The 20169-nt window shown below is 28.1% G+C and overlaps 3 protein-coding genes across 17 annotated transcripts; 1 reads left to right on the top strand and 2 right to left on the bottom strand.

Annotated features, from left to right (window-relative positions):
- Positions 1-13: 13 nt before the first annotated feature.
- LOC410017 (protein OPI10 homolog) lies at positions 14-1848 on the bottom strand. Its single transcript, XM_006559564.3, has 3 exons — positions 1669-1848; positions 1161-1290; positions 14-1083 (listed from the first exon to the last, which is right to left on the bottom strand). Exons 1-3 carry the CDS (start codon positions 1696-1698, stop codon positions 653-655), a joined length of 591 nt encoding a protein of 196 aa, XP_006559627.1. The 5' UTR covers positions 1699-1848; the 3' UTR covers positions 14-652.
- An 874-nt stretch (positions 1849-2722) lies between these two features.
- On the top strand, positions 2723-19564 carry LOC410018 (protein I'm not dead yet). Of its 14 annotated transcripts, none has more exons than XM_016913381.2 (23): positions 2723-3867; positions 4192-4340; positions 4451-4611; positions 5098-5171; positions 5239-5348; positions 5431-5645; positions 5728-5836; positions 6055-6149; positions 6225-6288; positions 6698-6776; positions 6948-7175; positions 7342-7447; positions 7536-7764; positions 8303-8372; positions 15709-15793; positions 16401-16518; positions 16711-16982; positions 17634-17748; positions 17844-17902; positions 17983-18108; positions 18243-18572; positions 18759-19137; positions 19231-19564. In XM_016913381.2, the coding sequence occupies exons 3-23, from the start codon at positions 4469-4471 to the stop codon at positions 19480-19482; spliced, it is 3258 nt and encodes a 1085-aa protein (XP_016768870.1). In that variant the 5' UTR covers positions 2723-3867; positions 4192-4340; positions 4451-4468; the 3' UTR covers positions 19483-19564. The 14 variants fall into 14 exon arrangements, with proteins under 14 accessions (XP_016768870.1, XP_016768869.1, XP_006559629.1 ...); XM_016913380.2 differs by having other exon boundaries at positions 2723-3943; XM_006559566.3 differs by having other exon boundaries at positions 2723-3947; positions 6948-7085.
- LOC413664 (GPI transamidase component PIG-S) lies at positions 8564-20136 on the bottom strand. Of its 2 annotated transcripts, XM_026442226.1 has the most exons (10): positions 19934-20136; positions 19763-19849; positions 11617-11847; positions 11357-11545; positions 11033-11251; positions 10783-10971; positions 10577-10715; positions 10331-10478; positions 9839-10185; positions 8564-9748 (listed from the first exon to the last, which is right to left on the bottom strand). In XM_026442226.1, the coding sequence occupies exons 2-10, from the start codon at positions 19809-19811 to the stop codon at positions 9655-9657; spliced, it is 1605 nt and encodes a 534-aa protein (XP_026298011.1). In that variant the 5' UTR covers positions 19812-19849; positions 19934-20136; the 3' UTR covers positions 8564-9654. The 2 variants fall into 2 exon arrangements, with proteins under 2 accessions (XP_026298011.1, XP_026298010.1); XM_026442225.1 differs by lacking the exons at positions 19763-19849; positions 19934-20136 and adding an exon at positions 13939-14083.
- Positions 20137-20169: the final 33 nt, after the last annotated feature.

Here is a 20169-nt window from a genome sequence, read left to right as displayed (position 1 = left end):
AACTCTGGTCGAGTAATTGATATATTGAATAATTTTATTATGTAAATACATATTAATAAGTTTCAATTTTATCCTCATGAAAGTACAAATAATATCACTGTGAAAATTTCTTCATAATCATTCATTGCTTTTCTCTTGTAACATAACAATCTATCTTTATAATTGTTCATGGATGTTCATAAACTTCACGAACAAAATGGAAGTCGACGCATGCGCCATTTCCATTGCTTTAATCATAAATTAGGTTTAATGGTTTTTTTTTATCGTATTATAAATTAAAAATATTTACATTCTATTTTGCGTTATTTATGAAATATAGAATAATTAGAATAAAAATGATATAATTCTATTCTTTCATGACTAATTCAAAAAGCATATACTTGATATCAACAATAAAAAATGAGATGAATGTTTATATTAAACATTAACAGGTTGCAAGTACTGCATTTTGAATAAGGTACGCAATAGCGTCATAATTACTCTTATTATTATCATATTGTTCTTTAGTGAGAATATAAAAAAATTGAATTTACGCGCACAATATGACGCATTTTAATACACCATACTTCGCGAACACAAAGCACGAGTGTTGAAAAATGACGCATCACTATGCAAAATGGAAACGAACTATTGAGAGTTGGTTGCTTTCTCATCATGCTTTCCAAAAATTTGGATTTTGCTGTAACCTCCTCTCAAAAGTTTCGTACCATCCTTGAATAACAGATAGCGGTACAAAGTTTTCTGTTGGATTTGGTGTCATTTGTGCTTGAGTCACAGAAAAACTTGAAACATAATTCAAAAAACTAGTAAGCATTTTTTGAACAAATTCTAAAAATGAGTTTGATGTAGCCTGTGTCACTGTAGCTGCTTGTTGTTCTATAGCTGCAATAGGTTCAACAGAAACCCCTATTTGTGCTACATGTGAAATTTTCCCAACTCCAAAAATTCCTAAATTGCTATTTTCAAACTCATGATTCTTCTTTAAGTTTGATATTTTGAATATAGCAGATGGTTTAGCATTTGAGATATATCCAAGGAACTGCCAGTTAGGTGGAGCAGTTGGATCTGGCCAACTGAAATATACTATAAAAATGAATTCTTAGAATATCATTAATATCATATTTATATAATTTATATAATTATGTAATATTATAATATACCTGCACCACCTGTACCATCAGGAAATGGTATAGTACCTGTGAGAAATACCACAATATGATTTATATTATCTGCATCAGGTACTGTTATTAAAAACTGGTTTTCTCCTATCTGCTGAAAATCCGTTTGTACCTAAAAAAAAATTTAATTTACAATAAATTTAATATACAATTACATATTATACATACATTTTACACAATTCAGGATTATTGATTGAAATTTAAAAAAGATTAAAATTTTTCGACATTATATTTCATATGTTCGATTAGATGCTCGTGTCAAACTGACGATGGGGATAGGATAAGGTAGGGGCATTACTGAAAGGTAACAAAAACAAGATACGAAACAAAATCACATAATATATAAAGAATAATAAATTAGAAAAAAATAATAAAATGCGCCTTAAACAGGAAAATTGATATATTTATAATTAAATAATATATTTGACAGCTTAATATCGAAAATGAAATACAATGTCGATATTTATTATTATAAAATTTTAATACTTACGAGTCGACCAGATACAATTATACCAAGCATCTTTATGTCGAATCTAGATCATTCTACCGCCTTCTATTTATCAGGTTATACCAGTAAATGTACGGTAAATACAAGACGTCGTGTCTCCATCCAAACATTTACAACTATGAGAATGGTGTTTATCACGATTTATACAACTATGTAGAGAGCAGAAACTAAAATAAAATTAGCGATTGCAAATAAAGCAGCATTTTTATGAATACATATTAAACTTAATAGGAATAATTTTCCTCAAAATTTTTAAATCAAAATAGAAATAAATAAAAAATATTTTATTAATCAATTTACTTACTTACTCAATTATTTTCTTTTTTCTATTTTATATTTCTTTATAAAAAAATTTTTAACCGATATATATAATAGATAAATATATAATAAATTCTAATTCAGTTGAAATATAGCAATTTACCACCTGTTGTTCAAGATTAATATTAAACTACAATTTAATAAATTTCTTAAGTATTTTAATAAATTTTATATATTTTATTTTTCATATTTTTATTTTTTCTTTTCTATATATTTTAAAATTAAATTTTGAAAAACTATATTTTTAAAATTTTCATTTTTTCAAAATTTACATATTACGCACGATTCACAATTATTTTATTTACATATACTATATCGAAACATTTTCCTTACTTTCGTATACTTGATTCATATTATATAAATCTAAATAGTAATGTTTTTTTAAGTATATTTTTTGATTTTATAAAAATAAATAATATACATAAAAAATATAAAAATTATTGAAAATGTTCATTCATATTGAAGAAAATTTTCTTACTCTGGTTGAATCATTTTTCTATAGTAAAATTCTTCATATCAAGCATAGTAAAGAATCAGTTTTATAAATTATTTTTTATTCTCTGCATGAATCTGTGTAAATAAAATAAATGAAAATGAATTAAAAAGAAATTATTAATCGTATATTTATAACATATTTACAGTGAATGTGATTTTTTTTAGAAAAAAGAAAAATTAAATAAATATATATGTAAAATGAAATGTACGTAAGTAACATGTGTAACATAAATCAATGACGTCAATAATTTCCTAAAATGAATCTTTTAATCTTAAACTTGATGACGAATTATTAAGAAAAACTTGTTTTTGATCATACTATTATTGTGTTCCTATTATTATTCGATTATTATGTTGAACTATAGTGAAAAGTAAGATTTATGCTAAAATATGATTTGTAATAATTAAAAATATTCGGAATGTTGTAAGTTAAAAACAAAATAAAAGAAAATTCTTGGATGAATTGCCATGGCGATGACAGTGATAGTGAGAGCAAACCTCTACGAACTTCGCTGTGTGTGACATCACTCTTCATTGTTGGAGGTTTACGTCATTCTCGAGTCTGGTCCTAAGTCGGTGCGCGCGACCTACAGTAGTATATACACGCGTACAGACTAGTGGCGGGAAGTGATAGAGACGAAAAAGGCAAAAAACATAAATTATTATTGTAATTAAGTGAAATATATTAAACGTTTCGTTTTTCATTAAAATAAAATCATTATTTGCCTATAGTGACTTCTTTTTTTGAATCAAAAATTGGAAACTATTAAACTTATAAGTAAGAAAAGGAGAAAGGATACTGTGCCGATGGAATGGAGGAGTGAGGGTAACTAATTGTAAGAAGAATAGAGAGGAAAGGGTGAAAGAAAAAGGAAAGAAGGTGTATGAGATAGAAAAGGAACATGATATGAAGCGCGACGTTTAACAGTGGTAGCGCTGATTTGTGATTTCATCAACGATTATTGATTTCGAGGGAACTTAATCTGAATCGAGTGTAGTGCTTTCGAACTGTAGAGTATTTTTCGCGCGGCAATAATATTACGCGCGATATCACTGATATCAAAAGAATATTCACGAGTATGTAATTTATTTGTGATTTGTCCACAGCAGTGCCTCTTTGACGACGCGCTCTTACATTTTAAATATAACGGTGTATAAATAAGTATGAGCAATAGCGGGAGTGTACTATCAGATCTCTCATTGTTGATTTTTCCAGAGAATCGCAGTTTGATTACCGCGTTTTTTTATTCAGATTTGAGACTTATAAATGAATGCACATGAAATGCAGTCGAAATCAATGTTTTTCCCTTTGAAGTTTACCACATATGTTTTTTATGCGTGGGCATGCAGCACCGAACTATCATCAAGGTTAGTGTGCCTGACAGGTTCTCCATCGCCTTGCAAACTTACGCTAGTTCTCAATGGGTAGCAGTGAATAGCTGTAGTAGGTAATTAAATAGTGTACTTTAACGTGTATATTTATTAATAATAAAAATAACATTATAAATGTTTCGAATATATATATTGTTATCATAATGACTATGATCTTCTTTATACTTATATCTCTATTTACAAAGATGTAAAACAAATATCAATATTTTTCTTTCTGTTCATTATATAGTTTGTAATTATAACATACTATAAAGAAGAAAATAAAAAAAAAATAATAATAATAATCTTTTTTTTAAATAGGAAAATTCAAAATTCTTCTCTGTTGAATGATTAAGAGATAAATATATCAAATAGGCATAGATTCTTTGCCTAACTCATATTATTTTGTACAATGAAATCTTTCTGTATATCTGTTCAAGTTTATAACAACAGATATCGACAAAATCTATGTAAGTATAATTAACAAAAATATATTTATTATTATATCTTAATAATTTTAATATAAAAATTATATTTTGAATTAAAAAATTTCACTAATGAAAATATAATTTTATTTCAGGGAAAAAAAACATACGTAATGTTGTCACTTGTATACTGGATACACATACACAAAGAGTGGCGACTTACTAAAAATTATCTGATTATTGGTCCTCATGCTTATATAATGCTCCAAGAATTTTATATTTTTATCATTGAATTGGCACGTTTGTGCAAAAAAAGGTAATGTAAATTTTTTTTTTATTGTTGCTTTATTTATTATGCAACAAAACTGAATAAATATGTTACAGGCTTAAAATAATAAACAGTTGGTTATAATTAATGAAAGGAATAGTTTTTCACAATGCAGCGTAACATGTTTTTCCTTGTTGCAAAAGGATTTGATACTTGGAAGTATGTTTAGCAGTACAATATTACATACATTAAGTTAATTGGTAATAAAATGATTTTAATATTACCACACTCTAACCAAAATCAATTCAACTTTTATCTATTATTTATTATTTGAAATTAACAACTTTTAAATAGTTGGATATATAAAAAATGAATGTATATATGTGTATGTATATATATATATATATATATCGAATCCTCTTGCAAATCAGATAAAGATTGATATGTTCGCAGTTTGAGTGTGATAATACTGCTTTAAATCATAAACTGTTAGTCTCATGAAATTATGATTAATTTATGTACATCTTATTTCAGAACAGCCGCTTCTATGAATGCTACTCATTTGTTACACTGTGATGGAAAAGATATTAACAATAAAAGTGCTTCAAGTAAGTATATTTTAGACATATTCATTTTTCCACATATCAATATACATTATAGCGTTTATTTTTGCAGGTAGAATGGCATGTGAGGTATTTCTGGGTGGATCTTGTAATCCAACCACATGGAGATCAGAAATAGCGATACCAACTTTACAAAAACTCGGAATTACTTATTACAATCCCGTATGTAACTATCGATATACGTTTTATCTTGATTTATCTGTTGTTAATAATTGTTAATATAATTATAAATAATGTATTTCAGCAAGTATCACAATGGGGACCAGAATTGATAGCGCAAGAATATGAAGCAAAACAAACGGCGAAAGTATTACTGTTTGTAATCGATAATCAAACACGCAATAGTGCAGGCATCATTGAAGCAGCTCAGTTGGCAGCTACGCGCCGCGAATCTTTAATCCTTGTTATTTATCCATATCGTCAAGGTCAAACGATACTTGGCGAAACTGTATCTATTCAGTAAGTCCATTTTTTTTGGTTCTATATTTTTGGATCCTATAAATTAATGTTAATACTTGTACAACAAACGTTAATTCTTTAGAGAATATTGTGACCTGATGAATGGTTTGCTAGTACTTCAGTATCTAATGGAGAAACAGAGGATACCAATATTCGAAAGTGTATCTGTTGCACTGAATTGTACATCTAAGGTATATATATACATATATCATTTTCAGAAAATGTGATTTACAATTAGTGATTAATTAATTTCTGAACCTTCCATGTAATATATATATATTTTATTATATATTTTATAATATATATAATATAAAATAGAATTAAGATATAGATGATTGTTTTTTGTGATATTTCATGAGTAAAATTGTTTTTATTATTATTATTTATAAATCCTCTACTTTTATCATAGGTGCTACGTGAGGAAATTAATGTGCAAGATCTGCATTCCGAAGATGGCATTAGACCAATTAAAATATCATTCAATCAAAATGGAATAGATTTAGTGTAAGAGTTTTTTTGTTGAAACTATATATATTTATGTAAATAAAATAGTTAAATACTCAATTTTAATTTTATTAGTATACTCAGAGAGATTTTCAAGTCTATGGATATGAGTGACAGTGGAAGTATAAACTTAGAAGAAGTAAGTTTAGCTGATAATGTAAAATTATGATCTGTAATAAGTAATTTTCCTTGTTTAAAATAAGTAATTCGTTTTTTTTCTTTGTCCAAAAAAATATGAAAACAAGAAGCGATAAACCTTATTTCTTCGGAATTGATAGAGTGAGAAAACACGTTATTCTATTATTTTTTTGAAGAATAATATTTATTGAGTTTATTATTTTATAATTTAAATTTATCTCGATTTCCTTATTTTATTCGAGAACAAAGTCAAGTCGAATAATATACTTGATCCATAATAAACAATTAGTCAATTTCGAGTGAATTGCTTATTTCGAAATCAACCTATACAATTTATGTAAAAAAAAAAATATAGATTGCATAAAAAAGTATATATTTTGTACATTTAGTTTGCATTTTTGATTTTGTAGGCTTGGATAGCATTACAATCGAGCGTTAAGTGCAATGTATCATCAATGTCGGAACTTCTTAGTATCGTGAATAAATCTGGTAATAAATTTTTATATTTATATAATAAAATTCGATTGTATATATTTATATATGCTATTATTTGTTTATTGTATTATTATTTAATCATACATATATTTATCACATATGATAGCAATGAAAACGGAAGAACATATTGATATTTTCTTTATTTGTTTTTATGTTTGTTTTCAGAAACTTATAGGTCATCGATAGATGATGGATTTTTGACCAAAAGGGATCCAACAGAATTGCGGATAAACTTTGAACAATTTTGTGCCTTAGCTACTGAATCATCGTGGAGGATGAAAAGCAACGGCGTCTCTTGTGAAAGTGAGATACCTTCAGTTTGGAGTATATTATGTAGGAAGGCAACGAAATTTCTTCGCAGAGCTATCGTGCAACCTTTTAATCGTTTCTTAGGTATTTCTTATTCTCAAAAATTTCCCACGACCTGTAGTAGTGTTTGTATTGTTAGCGTGTATGAACTAGCAAACAGGTTGTTAAAGACGTTCGTGCCTCGATTAATTGTTCACGAAAGCGTTCGAGCAGTCGAGTGTACGATTCGTTCGACCGTTCAACTTTTTAGATTGGACCAATTTCTTCGTGCCAGAATCCGAGAAGAGAGACTTGTACATTGGAGTAATCGGTAAAGATCAGTTTTGGTTAGAAACAACCGCCATACCCTCGATCGAGTGAGCATTCGAGATGTAACGTTCTTTCAATTATTGCCATTTCGACAATATCGTTGTAAGTTTACATGTAAATTATTTATCATTCTAGATCTATTGGATTATCTTTATATCGATCAAGCCTGAATGAGTACAACGTAAGAGTGTTGCCACAAGAATTGCAGAGAATGAAAAATTCGCGGTTAATATTATTAATTGTACCGCAACATTCACGTGGTATCACTATAATGGCATTGGCAGCTCACCTCATTGGATTACGCGCAAAATTAGTCCTATGCATTCAAATGCTTCCCGAAGACTGCGTAGTTTCTGGTGAAAAGGTAAATATTTTTGTATGTTTTATATGAAATATCTTTAAGAAATTAATTAACAAGACTTAACAGATAATCCTAAAAATAATTTTAAAAACAACAAGCAACTTTTTCCTTTGTAAATTTTCATTTTGACTGATTTTGTTTCAAGTTATTAATGAAAAAAACTTAAATCATTAAGCCCAATTGTAAAGAAATTATGTGTATCAATACTTTTTTGACTATTATATCAGATATATTGAACTTGGCGATTAATCGATGATTTATTACATAACGTTATCATTAAAACGCAATAGCTTTAATGTTTTTCGTTAATAACTTATTAACAAAGTCAAAAATTCACAAAGAAAAATATTAAAATGAAATTATCAGTTAAGCTTTGTCGATCAATTTTTGGAACAGTATAAATACCATATTTTATATAGATATATTATCATATATTAAAAAAATATACAAGAATGTTTTTTTGTTCATATCCCTTAATTTTTTCATTAAAAAAATTCTATATATATTATTATATAAAATAACTAATAAATTTTCTTTTTAGCTAACTGAACAAGGCATAAAAGACTACAATCGGGGAAGAATGTACCTGTCGGACTATGCGTCGCGCGAAGGTGTACCTGTTTTTCAGAATATCGTAGATGCTTTGCAACATGCGATACAACTAGTTCAACATCTCTGATTTTCTTCTTATTCCGATTCTTCTTTCTTTTTTCTTTTTGATTTTACACTCAACCCCTTCCGTCCTTTCCTTACTCCTACTCTTCTTCATCTATGACTCCTATCTATTTTTTTTATTATTATATTTTTTTTTTTTTTTTTTTTTTTTTTGATATGAGTAAATGTTTCAATTCACCAATTAATTTATTTTTACTGTTAGCAATAATGTTCAACTACTAATCGAATGAATGAAAAATAAAATTGTGCTTGTTTCCGATTAGATTCCAATTAGGTAAAGAAAATATGGTATTAAATCCACAATAAATATAGTGTTTTACATGAATTTAAGAATATATTAGATGAAAAAAGGAATAGTATTATCTCGATCTGTTGGAATTGCGAAATATTTCATATAACGGATCGTTCCATTTTCATAAAGTTGCTCGTATCGAGTCGGTTACAGTAAAGTAATTTGAATTTCAGTGAAATTTCTTATGGTAGTTGAACATAGATTTTATAGTGATTCAATTCAATAATTTTGTAACCATTTGGTAACTGGTTGAGGATTGATATACGTGTATTGTATATAGATTATTAGCTGTTTCTAACGATCTAATGATAATTAATTTGAAATTTATTAAAAAAAGAATGCATGAGAATGCGTGGAAGAAATTTGATAGGCAAAATGTGTGGATAAAAGACGCGTACCTGTGAGTAAATAAAAAATTTTATTTAGCTACTTTGTATTATATCATATGCTGTGACGTGTAATACGGTTTATCCGTGAATAACAGAAATTATGAAAATATTATATTTCTAGAATTTAATCTATGTACGACAAAGATGCAGGACAAACAAATTTTTAGCTATATGTAAAATATCTTAAACTCATTTGACATTCGTTAGAACAATTTAAACTGCTCGACGCATTCTCTTCTCTTTTTCCTTTTCTTCTTTTTAATCTTTTTTAATCACTTAATCCTCTTCCTCTATTTTTCATTCACTCATTCATTTTACACTTTCTGCTGTTTTTATAACTTAATCAATATTTTCTTTGTACAATAAAAAAAATTGTTTTTATTTGTAATATTCGTTTCATCTAAATAAGTAGATAGTGTAACGAGTTTCGAAATTCGAAAATAAGAGAAAGAAATCGGAGAATTGATGAAAAACATTATTGTGAAAAAATTTACGATTCTTATTTATTATAGTCTTGTGCAATCTTTCTTTTATGGATTATTTTCGAACAAAATAATAACGATAAATACTTTTTAAGGAAAGCAAGACTGGTACCATAGTTGGCAAAAACAAAGGTGTATATACAGCATATCTGAAATCAAAGAGAAAGAAATAAAATGAAAAAGACAATGAAGATTAGGATAGTATGATAAATATTTCGTGTGAATAAAGATAATATTACTTTTGATCTGCAGGGAAATACAACAAAGCAAAAAGTGTTGGATCGGAAAATGCTGCTTCTGCGGTAATGAATGCTTCTTTGCTCAATAAGAAACCTGTAGCTAGATCGCCCTGTGTTAATTGTTGAGCTGATTTTTCCACTAAACTCAAGGCCGTTTTTATTCTATTTCCTACAATATCTGTGATCACAATGTTACCAATTTCTTGAAGAAGTCGAGCAAGTGATTGCAAGGTCAATTTTGCTGATGTTAATTGCTCAATCGTGCGTACACGTAGCAATGCATCAACTTCCCAATTATGTAGTTTCAATCCTGGTAAAGGAACAATGGTAACACCATTCAAAAATTTCTAAAAAAAATTAAAATTATGAAACTATCAGAAACTATCATGATTTTTTTTCTACCATTATTTACTTGTATCATTACATCATAGATAAGTCAGTAATAAAAAAATAAAAGAAACCTATAAAAATAGAGAAAGCAAGAATAATTACCGGCTCGGGAATACCTAAGAGAAGTTTCAATTGCGTAAGAAATGTTCCAACAACTATAGTCTGTTCAGGAACAATGGTAACTAATTCATCAGATTTCACAGTCATACAAGTTTCCACGGGTGGATTGATTAATATTACACCACCCCACCTGTTCCAGGGAAAAAAATGACAAACGCAATATTGTCAATGAAAGTAAAAGGTCGTTTTATTTCCAAGATTTTCGAAATTGATGAATTTTGCATTTACCTTGGAGAAAGAAATGCTTCAACGTTAGCGTTAATTTTTGATCGATGACCAGAACGTGTGTAAATATACAATGGAGCATTATCGCAAGGAACAACATAGATGACGAAATTGATAGTTGATCGAAGACTAACTTGCGAGGCTAAAAGAAATTTATCATTTATGTTTTATTTTTCATTTCAACAATTAAATGGAATGAAGATACGAACCTAATTTCTTTTCCAACGGCGTGATTAGTTGTGGCAAAACGTCTTCCGACAATGCAAAGTGTCTACCTAACGGACTACTATCAGGTACACGTTTCGGAGTCACGTCCAAAGGTAACAAATACAACCACTGCGATTTCACCGAAAAATTACTCAAGATTGAAACCTCATCGAGAAAGGGTTCGACATACTCTAAAAAGCAAAAAAAACTAATCTCAACAAGGAGAACGGAGAAATTTTTTTTTTTACCCACCTTCGACCATCTCGCGAAGATTCCAATCAATCTTCAATTTCTCTGGATCAGGATTAACTACAGTGATCAATATATCGTATGCCGAACTAGCAGGAAATCTTCTTCTATTCTTCTCATCTAAGCTATAAAGGGTCGGTTCGGTGAGCGCATTCTTTGTTAAAGCCAACGAATTTTCGTGCAACATCCATTCCGATAATATCTGTATCAAAGTGGAAGAGGCTGAAATAAAAACGATATCGATACGAGATTGCGGTCACGGAGGAGATTAAAGAGATTGTAAGAGAGCAATGATATATTTCAAAAGATATTTAATTGGCTGCTTACTGGTTTCGGTAGAAAAATAAATAGTTCTTTCCGAACCGACGAGAACTGCATTATTCAAGTTAGTTGTTTCAAAGAGTAAAAGTTGCCCTACGTCAACATCAAAATTGGACGCTATCTTCTCCAGTTGATGATGCGTAAATGCGAAAGTATTGGATATTACACGATAAATGATCTCTACTTGACAGATACCTGAAGACAAATTTCATAAGATAAATGAAGAGAGAGGAAAGGAAAGATGAAACAATTTTAAAATTACTCACTGGCATTTTTGAAAGCTTCTTTTATATCGTGAACCAACAATTCAGCACGATCTCGAGAAAGAGCTAGTATGATGAGTTTTGTTTTAATGTTGATTTCTAAGTTGGAAAGTTGCTCAATTCCATCATAAGGAAGAGGTACACGCGGAACTGCAGTAGTATGCCACCAAAGAGGAACTCCGATGCCCAATAACAGTACAGCAAAGGATATACTCGCGTAAACTCTATACTTTTCTGGAAATTATAATAAGCTATAGTTAAAAGAAAAAAAAAAGAAAAAAAAAAAGGAATTAAAAACAATATTCAATTTTGTATTTGCAGTTTGATATATATATATAACTTGTAATAATTATAATCGGCTATTTCAAGTAAAAAGCAGTTGTTGATGTAAGCATCGAACTTGAACGACTACGCTAGGTCAATGGTAATCGAATGTTCTCCGATTATGGTTACTAACGCTAAATTACATCATCGCGTATACAATATCTATGTATATCACGTACAGGATACAAAAACGTGCAGTGAATTTGAAATTTTTCATTCAATCCTTTTTTTCTTTTTTCTTTTGGTCATTTCCTTTCAAATGAAAATTAAAAGAAGAGAATGACAAAAAATAATGAAATTAATTAAATTAAAAAAATTATTTATAATTTTAAATACATAAGAGAAAAAAATGTAAGTCATTTTTTTTTTATAAAACGTTGTTTCAAATTCAATTCAAGAATTATAAAATTATTCAATGTCAAAAAAATAATAAGTACCATCATTTTTTTTATTATATTTAATAATTATTTCTAATTGTGATTTACTCAATGTACTCAAATCACATCATTCATATTTCTTTAAATGCCCAATTCATTTGAAAAGAAATGATTATTTAATGATTATTTAATCATAATTATTTAGTAATTTATTAAATACATCCAATATTCATTATAATATATATATATATAGCAATATTCTGTCCAATTCATTTGAAAAGAAATGATTGTTTAATGATTATTTAATCATAATTATTTAGTAATTTATTAAATACATCCAATATTCATTATAATATATATATATATATATATATATATATATATATAGCAATATTCTGTCCAATTCATTTGAAAAGAAATGATTATTTAATGATTATTTAATCATAATTATTTAGTAATTCATTAAATACATCCAATATTCGTTGTAATATATATATAGCAATATTCTGTCCAATTCATTTGAAAAGAAATGATTATTTAATGATTATTTAATCATAATTATTTAGTAATTTATTAAATACATCCAATATTCGCTATAATATATATATAGCAATATTCTGTCTATATATTATGTTCAGTTAGAATTTCGGTTACGAAGAAGCACGATAAGAATTTCGTTCTCGATGTATCGCGTATGTTCCTTTTTATGACTTAGAAAAATATAAATTTTTCTTCTATATATTTCTTCATCGATTTTTTATGAAGTAAGATAACTAACGATAAAAAATAGGGAGAGCGTATTTCGTAATACTATTATACAGTATTATGGGTGGTTACATTTTCTACAGCTATGTTTACCGGTCTATTTGAACCATAAGATGCGTCACGTAATAAACACGAGGACGAGTGATAGCATGAGCGGGATTAATTACTGGAGGGATTAAATTGATTCAAACGCCACGCGTTTATTATACTGAAATGCGTATCTTGTATTCAAATCTTGAATTTGAATTATTTTTACCAAATTGATAATAATCATAAACTCTCGTTATTTTGTTTATTCGGACAAAGATTTTGTAATATAACATATATTTTCTATATCGAGATAACACGATAATTATAAGTTTTCAATTATTATATTTTAATTTTCAATTATATATTTTTGTTTTTTTTTTTTTAATTTTTACAATGATTGCAAAAGCGAAAAAAATAAGGAAAAAATTGTATTAATTTATTTTCCATTTTATTGTCACGTTGATTTGCATTTTATAAATTATTTCTTATTCATGTCATATTTGCTATTTGCAATCTCACATTTCTACGTCTGTACAAAATTTAAATTTAATTTTATTTTTTATCTCGACGCTAGCTCGATTTTGGCCAAAATTTCATATTGAATTCAAAGCCCTAAGTATACATGCTAAACCGTGAGTGAAAATTAGAAAAAGAAAAAGAAAGAAGAAGGGGGAAAAGAAATTGATCGATTCGAAATCCGAATTCCACGTGGGTGATTGGTAAGTTTACGTTTGCAAGTAAACCTGCAATAAGAACATCGACGTACCAAGGACGAGAGACGGGGAACGATACGTTTGTCACGAGTTGTTACTTCGTTGAGTTGACTTACCAGTCGTTGGAGAACCAACCAAGTAGGCAGAGGACAAATCACGAGGTAAGTAACGAATAAAGAGCATCAATATCTGAAAAATGGGTAGGGGAGGTAGAAGAAAAAGGAGGAAGAGAACGAGAAATTGGTAGCAGCAACAGTGGCAATAAAAAAAAAAAAAAAAAAAGAAGAAGAAGAAGAAGAAGAAGAAAGAAGGAGAGAGAAAAAAGAAAGAAGAAGCAGAAGCGACCGCTGCCGAGTAAGAGAAAGAGATCTAAAGGAGAGGGGTGATAGTTTAATCACCAGTGGTCCGATTATGCGTGCCTAAGCTGAACTGAGCAGTGGTATAAAAGTTCGTGCAACGATCGAGAACTCGATTCGGAAGTCTCTTGGTGAGATCCGTTCTTGAAACAGTATACGAAAATATGCATATACGGGAGGCAATGATCATACAACAATATATACGGTACAACTTGTAATACGATGGTTCAAAACCCAGTATGCAAAGCGTTTATCGTTCAGATATACGATATCGATTTGATCGGTTCCGATCAAGTATTATACTAGTATTATACAGTACAATACTTAACTTCCAAATAATTGATATTCGATATTCGTTGATCGATTAACGATTATTTGTTTAAAATCATCCATACAAAATATTCATATAAATTTTAAAACAAATGTTGAAGAAATCTTATTTTTTCGCGGTTTATAATTTTATTTAGATTAGAATTTCACGATATCGATATATCGATATATCGGTATAAGTTCGATATATTGATTGTTTTAGAATCGAATGTACTTATATCGTTGAGTTTATTGCCAATTCGATGTCAGACAAAACGTAAGCTTTGTAACCAACACGATAAAAAAAGGCGATCTCGAATATTCTGGTGGCAATATAAGGATATATGTACAAAGAATTGAATGTACGGATCAATTCATATCATATTCAATTCGAATATGATATAACATATGTTATTTCGTACGCAAAGACTCGATATAGTGATAGAAGTATACCGAAAATATTATACCGGTTCATCGATATCATACAAAGCTATTGACAAAAGTATTCTTTTTTGTCGAAATCACTATTTTTAATTCAAAAAAGAAAAAAACACATAAAAAAGACTACGATTATTGTATTGAAAGAGCAATTTCATTTTGTTAATATGATTTTCAAAGAAGAATGCAACGCCATGTAATTATTTCATTAAGATATAGGCAAAATAAATTATGAAACAATAGAAGATTAAATTTGTTTAAAAAAAAAACGCAAGCATGTGTATATAATGCAGAATAATTAGTAACAATTAGAATATAAGGAAAAACTTGTATACGATTATGAAAATAGTAAAATGGTCGACAGGGTTAGATGACCCATTGTGCAAGACCTTCGAGGTCAATCTCGTTCAGTGTCACTTAGTGAAATTATTTAGCCTGTAATCCGAGCACACGATACAAATGGGACCAGAAAGGAGGACAAAGGTAACGGGCAAAGAATAATAAAGTTGCGCAATTCTTTGTATCATCGTGTGCCAATTCGATCATAAAAAATCCATACTTAATTTCGATTGCCAATCTAACAGATATTTAATGTTATATTGTTCAATAATAAGGAATGAATGTTGGAATATTCAAACACAATTATCGTTCGATCATTATTTCAAATTAACGATTATTGTATGATACGTCATGACATAAATCAACGTTTCTTTGCAACGTTTTTTTTTTCCTGGGTAAAAAATTACTCGTACAGAACCATATATCTCGCTTTTTTTTTTCTAGGTACATGGCTTTTGGCTAGACAAAAAACAATGGCCACACAATCTGTTGATCCATATCCAATTACCACAGATTCTACAAACAGGAGGTACATATTTTTTTTATATTGTAATTAAAGTTTATGTAAAGAAATAAAGAAATGTATAGAAATTATATACTCATTGATTCATGGTCAGTTTAATGAACTATTATTATATCTATGAAGTTTTAATATATAAAAATGATTATAATAATTATTATTATTGCGGATGATGTATTTAAAACTTGAATGTATAAAAACAAAAAACATAGGACATGCAAAAAGACAAGATATTTAGAATATTAGACACATATGTATTATAATATATTATAATATATTATAATATATTATAATATATTATAATATTTGAAAAATAAAGCAAATTCTAGTCTAATTCTATTAATTCTATTTATTTTATTAAAGCTAATTCTCTGTTTTTTTAGTCATATTCATAAAAATTTTACTTTAAGTAAAAAAAATACACAATTTAATAATAATTAAAGAATAATATATGACTTTGTGATAAAATAATCGATTAATTAATATCAATCATCCTAATGTTTTTTTTATTTACGTTTTTTTCCTTTTTATTATTTCCAATCTTCCCTTCATCTTTATTCATTCATCAATGTATTCTTGATGTATTCTTTATTTTTGGTTGATATGATTGTTTCAGAAAGACCGACAATTGTGGTAAACTGTTGATACAATTTCTCTTAATTTATTGGAAATCGTTTGTAATCATACTATGGCCACTGATTCTATTGCCCATTTTTATCATTGAAACTACCGAGGTTCGTTCTTCTTTTTTCCAATCTTCTTTCAGTTCTCTTTTTTTTTCTTTTTTTTAAATTTGTTTCTACGTTATTCATTATATTTAGCATTTTTTTCTTCACTTTTTCATTTGATCATTATATCGTATAATGTACATCTATTCATTATCGTGCATTATAATACGAAAAGGATTATGTATTGATTGGATGCAGGTAAAAGCGATGAGATGTTTATACGTGATTGGTTTGATGGCAATGTTCTGGATGACCGAAGTACTTCCTTTACCAATCACAGGTTTAATTCCTATTTTTCTTTACCCATTGATGGGCATAATGAGCACTGGTGATACTTGTATGTGTTATATGAATGATACTACAATGATGTTTATTGGTAGTATGGTGATTGCGATCGTTATTGAAAATTCTGGCCTACATATACGTATCGCGCTATTGATCATTAAACTGATTGGTTGCAGTCATCGAAGGTAATTTAAAATGACTGACATAGTCTAAATGTTTTCAATAATCTTTCATTTGGTCTTTAAATCTTATCATATTATCAATTTTTCTTATATATCTGTATGTATAAAATAATAATAATTATAATATTTATATATATATATTTTATTATATAGGATCTTGTAGTCTACTATCGTTGTGTCTATTATCTGTTATTAATATAAATGGAAAATGAAAAAATAATTTGAAAATATAAAATAAATTTTTTCATTTCAAAATTTGTTTTCGAAAAAATTTGAAAATTCATCAATTACATGATTATATATATTTATTATATAATATAATTAAATATTTTTGATAGTATATATTCAAACTTGATTTTCTTTAAAAATTTTATTTTATATTTATTTTTATATATTATATATATAGAATTATCTATTGATTATTTATATTTAATCGAGAAATAACCAATTATACTTGAAAAATTTTCAAACTTGTTTTATTCGAAAACGAAGTTTCAAGTAAAAAAATTTTATTCTATTTTCGAATTATTTTTTCACATAAAATCATTTCTGATTATACTAGTTATAAAATGTTATTACCATATATAAATCAAAATAAAATGTATTTATAATTGTAATACCATATTACACATTTATAAGCTATGTCATCTTTAGATTAACACTGGGCTTATTTTGCGTAACTATGTTTTTATCTATGTGGATTTCAAATACTGCTGCCACTACTATGATGTTACCTATTGTCGAAATTGTTCTCTTAGAACTTGAAGCAGTAAGCATTATTCCAATTTCTAAATATGTTTGATTCTCTGTCATTATATTCTTTTTCAAATTAATATAATATATTTTTTATCTTTTAATTTTCAGCAAGGTTTGGGTGATATGTTCATACGAGAAGAAAATAATTGTGAAGAGAATGTAGAATCGTGCGTAATTGTTTCATCAATTTTTCTTCATCAAAGTTCTTCATTAATAAACTTTAATTAATTTATCTTTATTATTACAGATCAAAGAAACCGACACATATTACTATGACTTATTATCTTGTGACAGCATATGCTTCTAGTCTTGGAGGTGTGGGCACATTAGTCGGAACCGGCACCAACTTAACATTAAAAGGATTCTTTGAAAAGTAAGTGCTCTCTGATAAAGGATCCATTATTAATCTATCCACCGATTTATCAATCGATCGTTCACAGACTATCAAGTACAATGTATTAAGTACAATGAGAAAGCAAGAGAAACAATCGTTCCTTCATGTCGCAGACGGTTCCCAAACAGTTCTGGCATTAGTCTAACATCGTGGATGCTTTATTCAGTGCCGCCAATGCTTCTAATGGGATTCCTCACGTGGCTTTGGCTTCAAGTTATGTACATGGGAATGTTTAGACCAGGAAGCAAAGATGCGAAAGCTACTAATATTGGCAAACAGGGAGAAAAAGTTGCAGCGACTGTAATCGAAAAAAGATACAAAGAACTCGGCCCGATTACGTGGCATGAATTCTCTGTTGGTCTCCTCTTCCTTGTAGTTGTACTACTATGGTTCTTCCGAAATCCTGGATTTGTTCGGGGTTGGCCAACTTACATTACCGATTTGTACGTATAGTTTTTTTTTTCTTAATTATCTTATATTGTTATTATTATTCTTTAAATCTTCTTTCTTTTTTTTATATCTTTATATACTTTTGTTTCATCATTCTTATAGTCTTTTGTTACATAATAGTATTTTACTATAAAAATGTATTTCAACGACATATGCGCGAACAATCTAGTTCTTTATAGACACGTTAAAGATTCAACGGCAGCCGCTGGTGTTACTCTTCTTTTCTTCATATTACCATCCAAACTGGATTTCCTTCGATCATTCGACGCGGATCCTGTTAATCGTCCAACCAAACCATCGCCTGGCATGATTACTTGGAAAATGATTAATACAAAGATGCATTGGAGTTTGATTTTAGTTTTGGGTGGTGGATTTGCCATCTCAGCTGGAAGCACCTCTTCCAACCTTTCTTCTATTCTAGGAAATGCTTTAACTGTTTTGAAATCAATAAATCCATTTGCGATATTATTTATCGTCTGCCTATTTGCAGAAACTATCACAGAATTGACATCTAATGTTGCAATTGCAAATATTATTTTACCTGTTTTGGCAGAAATGGTAAGAAATTTCAATTAGTAAATTTCTTTTTTCCAATCATTAATTTATTTTTCAATTATATCTAATTTACTGTATATTTATATGTTGTTTCAGTGTATTGCTTTACGAATACATCCACTATATTTGATGCTACCAGCCTCTTTATGTTGTTCTTTTTCATTTCACCTACCAGTAGGCACTCCACCAAATACAATTGCTATTACAGCAGGTCATATAAAAACCAGAGATTTCGCAATTGCTGGAATAGGACCTAGCATTATAACGCTTCTTGTAACAATATTTGCATTTTCCACTTGGGGCACTTACATCTTTAATTTGTCTGAGTTTCCTGATTGGGCAACTTAAAACTACTTCAGTGTTTCATTATTGTGTTTAGTACATCATTATCACTCAATATTTTTAATAAATATCAAATTTCATAATCATATACATATATATTCTATTTTCCATTTTATATAGACTTATAAAAAAAAATGCAATAAGTATTAAACTTATATTATATTGACGAAAAATATAATAATATTATTGTATAATAGTCTTCAATTAACGAAAACAAAACTTTTTTAACCATACAGAAAGGTTATTATTAAAAAAACACAGAAGTCAAACCAATAAACTAACTTACCATCTATAGCCGTATCGTAACCTATAGTGTCCATTATTTCTTCATTCATATTGTATTCACTTTATTTCGTTTTATCAATATTCATCGCTAAAAAAATAGAAATTATATTAATGTATATAATGTATGTATATAAATTTTATGATTAAACAATGCCAAAAAAACTTAACTAACCAGAAATTATATATAATGTATGTTAATATTTTATACATAATAAAAAAAATTATTTCGCATTGTCATATTTTAATATAAACACATCTTTGTAATAAATAAACACTTATTCGCAGTCATATGCTTAAAACTAGAACAAATTATAAAATATATTGAAAATTATTCATTTATCTTTCTTACGATCATTTTCATGAAAATTCCTTTAGGTACTGTTTATAAATTCGTCCGAAAGAGGGCAC

This window comes from Apis mellifera, linkage group LG8, assembly GCF_003254395.2.
Source record: "Apis mellifera strain DH4 linkage group LG8, Amel_HAv3.1, whole genome shotgun sequence".
NCBI lineage: Eukaryota > Metazoa > Arthropoda > Insecta > Hymenoptera > Apidae > Apis > Apis mellifera.
This window is presented reverse-complemented; position numbering and strand designations above follow the sequence as displayed.

What these genes read in the sequence shown, in the direction of transcription:
- LOC410017 (XM_006559564.3), bottom strand. Translation starts at nt 1,698, where the DNA reads ATGCTTGGTATAATTGTATCTGGTCGACTC. An exon ending in TAATTGTATCTGGTCGACTC is followed by an intron (nt 1,291 to 1,668) that starts GTAAGTATTAAA and finishes ATTTTTTTTTAG; the next exon opens with GTACAAACGGATTTTCAGCA. An exon ending in TGATGGTACAGGTGGTGCAG is followed by an intron (nt 1,084 to 1,160) that starts GTATATTATAAT and finishes TCATTTTTATAG; the next exon opens with TATATTTCAGTTGGCCAGAT.
- LOC410018 (XM_016913381.2), top strand. Translation starts at nt 4,469, where the DNA reads ATGTTGTCACTTGTATACTGGATACACATACACAAAGAGTGGCGACTT. An exon ending in GAAGTATAAACTTAGAAGAA is followed by an intron (nt 6,289 to 6,697) that starts GTAAGTTTAGCT and finishes TTGATTTTGTAG; the next exon opens with GCTTGGATAGCATTACAATC. An exon ending in ACAGATTCTACAAACAGGAG is followed by an intron (nt 15,794 to 16,400) that starts GTACATATTTTT and finishes TGATTGTTTCAG; the next exon opens with AAAGACCGACAATTGTGGTA.
- LOC413664 (XM_026442225.1), bottom strand. Translation starts at nt 14,005, where the DNA reads ATGCTCTTTATTCGTTACTTACCTCGTGATTTGTCCTCTGCCTACTTG. An exon ending in GAAGCATTTCTTTCTCCAAG is followed by an intron (nt 10,479 to 10,576) that starts GTAAATGCAAAA and finishes TCCCTGGAACAG; the next exon opens with GTGGGGTGGTGTAATATTAA. An exon ending in TCTTAGGTATTCCCGAGCCG is followed by an intron (nt 10,186 to 10,330) that starts GTAATTATTCTT and finishes AATTTTTTTTAG; the next exon opens with AAATTTTTGAATGGTGTTAC.